Source organism: Arachis duranensis, chromosome 3, assembly GCF_000817695.3.
Source record: "Arachis duranensis cultivar V14167 chromosome 3, aradu.V14167.gnm2.J7QH, whole genome shotgun sequence".
Taxonomy (NCBI): domain Eukaryota; kingdom Viridiplantae; phylum Streptophyta; class Magnoliopsida; order Fabales; family Fabaceae; genus Arachis; species Arachis duranensis.
Genome location: NC_029774.3, coordinates 27,300,573 through 27,303,382, shown reverse-complemented (window position 1 = coordinate 27,303,382; position 2,810 = coordinate 27,300,573). Strand labels below are relative to the sequence as shown.

Below are 2,810 nucleotides of genomic sequence, written 5' to 3'. Positions count from 1 at the left end.
TTTTTTTTAAATTTTTTAATTAAAAAAATATTCTTCACTCTTTACTAAAATTTTATTATTCACTCTCTACTAAAATTTTATTATTCACTATGGTATTATCCTTATAAATAAGTGAGCGATTTGTGATTGTATTGACCATCCTCACACATACATGTTGCTTTAAGTACCTGCTCTCTAGCTTAAGTACAAAATGGAGTTCCGATGTGCTGTTGTTACACTTTTTTGTGTAAGCTTTCTTCTTCTTTTGTGCTTTGGAAGAAATATATACAATAAGGTGTTTCAACTGATGGATTTCAGTATTAAATACTATATATAGTTAATATTAAAAAAAACCAATATAAAATGCAGTGATGAGTTAGTATAAGATCATTGTACCTAAATAAGAAATTTTTACATGTGCATATATAATTAATTTGTTATCATATATGTTTATGGTGCAGCTTGCTCTTGTAGGAGCGGATCATGCCCATGAATCGATAGCTGATGAAAGTTATTGGCAAGCAGTTTGGCCAAACACTCCCATTCCTCCTACTCTCATGGAGCTTTTGAAGCCTGGCACCGAAGGTGTATATAATAAGAAAAAAAAATATTTTCTTGTTTTCAGAAAGTATTTTTATAAAATTTTAGGGATATTTTAATAGATTTTTAATTTAAATTTTATTAAAAATTAAAACGGCTATAAGTATATCTAAAAAAGTATAATTATAAGATAATCTTAATAAATCATATTTGAAAATAAATACTTATTGTATTATACGTCCAGATGTAAAATAGTATTTTTTTAATAAAAAATTCTTATTAATTTTAAAAAGTTAAAGTAGACAGAGTCTTCTGTATATTTAATAATATGTGTCAATATATAAAAAACCTAGCGATAATTATTTGGTTCATCAAGTAATTTTAAGTAATTACGTATATATAAACTAATCATAATTATTTGGTTTGATTCAAATTATTTGAGTGCGGTACCGTTTTGGATTTTGCAATAACACAGCATGCCATATGTCAATCAGGTTGTCCGTTGCCTTTTATTATTATTATTATTATTATTATTATTATTATTATTATTATTATTATTATTATTATTATTACGGTTCCGCTACGTAGCATATCTGTCAACTTCTGCCAACTCTTATTTATAATTATGTTTCATGAAAGCGTGTTCATGGATGTGTCTAATAAAAATATTTTTTTATAACTGTATTTAATAAAAGTATCTTTATAGATATATTTTTTGGATATGTCTCTTTATATATGTATTTAAAATATATTAATTATTAGACACATTTACGAACACACTTCCATGAAACACAAATATAAATAAGAGTTAGCAGAAATTGGCGGATAATATGTTGGTTTTCCTAAAAGTTTTCCTAAATATATATAAGTGCAGTGCATTTAATAAGAGACCCATAGATTTTTTAATAATGGTTTGAATTCAATATAAAAAATTTATGTGTTGTTGATTACAAAAGTCAAAGACTTATTTATAATTAAACTTAATGAAAGATTTATTTATTTTTTAGATAAAAAAATTAAGAATTTATTTATTTATTTATTTACAAATAACAAAAGTAGAATGTCATTTACACATCTTGGAAAAAAGGCAAAATGTCTTTTCCTCAAAAAATTAAAACAATAAATCTATAAAAAGTTTAAAATGATAAATATATAAAAAGTTTGGCTAAGAACATAGACTTCTTTGTTTGTCTAACAAGTAATTTAAAACTCAATTTTAGTTGATCCATGTTAAATTTCTACTTTAAAAATCTTATTGACATTAGCGTAACCTTTTATATAGATCAGAAATAGGTACAAATATAGTGAATGATCTGCTATTTAGAGCTATATGTTAATTTATTTTCCTATCATGATGGCCCAGATGCCAACATCAACAACCTTCCGATGAAAATCGATGACACGCAATACCCAAAGAACTTTTTCTTCGAACATGAGCTTTATCCTGGGAAAACAATGAACTTGCAGTTCAGCAAGATTCCATATGCTCAACCTTATGGTGTATGGTTTTATCTAAGAATTCATAAAGACATTGAAAAAGAAGGGTACACGTATGAGGAGGTTTGCATATTGAGCCCTGCTGGTCATGGAGAAGAGAGATACTGTGCGAAATCCTTGGCAACACTGATCGGCTTCTCGGTTTCGAAATTGGGGAAGAACATTCAGCCGCTTTCGAGTTCCTTCTTGGACAAGCAAAACCAGTACACCATAGAAGGAGTGCAGAATCTTGGAGACAAAGCAGTGATGTGTCATAGGCTGAATTTCCAAAATGTCGTGTTTTATTGTCATGAAATCCATCAAACCACAGCGTACCAGGTTTCAATGGTGGCTGCGGATGGGACGAATACTCAGGCACTGGCAGTTTGTCACCATGATACTTCCGCCATGAATCCCGACATTCTTTATGAGCTCCTCAAAGTGAAGCCTGGAACCGCCACTGCTTGCCATTTCCTTGGGAACAAGGCAGTTATGTGGGTACCAAACTTGCCAACTCATAATGCCTACACTTCCAGCATGGAAAATTAAGCCAAAATAGCCTCCGTTAAAGCACACCTTTGGGTTCTGTGAAGATAATAAATAAGGTGCCCTTTTCAGTTTGCCGCTTGTTTACTAATTATGTTCCTGTCTGTTCTAGCTTCGGCTAGCGACTTGTATTATATATGGTTTATGGTACTGAATTATATGATCCTGCATGTGTAAAGCGGATGCGTACAAAACGGAAATTAAATAACATTAACATCGATTAAAATTAAAATATAGGTTTATTAATTAAAAAAAAAAAAAGAGTGAAT

At 29.7% G+C, this 2,810-nt stretch overlaps 1 protein-coding gene across 1 annotated transcript; it reads left to right on the top strand.

Annotated features, from left to right (window-relative positions):
* Window positions 1-83: 83 nt before the first annotated feature.
* Window positions 84-2,704, top strand: LOC107478329 (unknown seed protein USP). The gene is made up of 3 exons (XM_016098469.3): window positions 84-226; window positions 441-564; window positions 1,883-2,704. The coding sequence occupies exons 1-3, from the start codon at window positions 191-193 to the stop codon at window positions 2,542-2,544; spliced, it is 822 nt and encodes a 273-aa protein (XP_015953955.1). The 5' UTR covers window positions 84-190; the 3' UTR covers window positions 2,545-2,704.
* The last annotated feature ends 106 nt before the right edge of the window (window positions 2,705-2,810 follow it).

What these genes read in the sequence shown, in the direction of transcription:
- LOC107478329 (XM_016098469.3), top strand. Translation starts at nt 191, where the DNA reads ATGGAGTTCCGATGTGCTGTTGTTACACTTTTTTGT. An exon ending in CTGTTGTTACACTTTTTTGT is followed by an intron (nt 227 to 440) that starts GTAAGCTTTCTT and finishes TTTATGGTGCAG; the next exon opens with CTTGCTCTTGTAGGAGCGGA. An exon ending in TTTGAAGCCTGGCACCGAAG is followed by an intron (nt 565 to 1,882) that starts GTGTATATAATA and finishes ATGATGGCCCAG; the next exon opens with ATGCCAACATCAACAACCTT.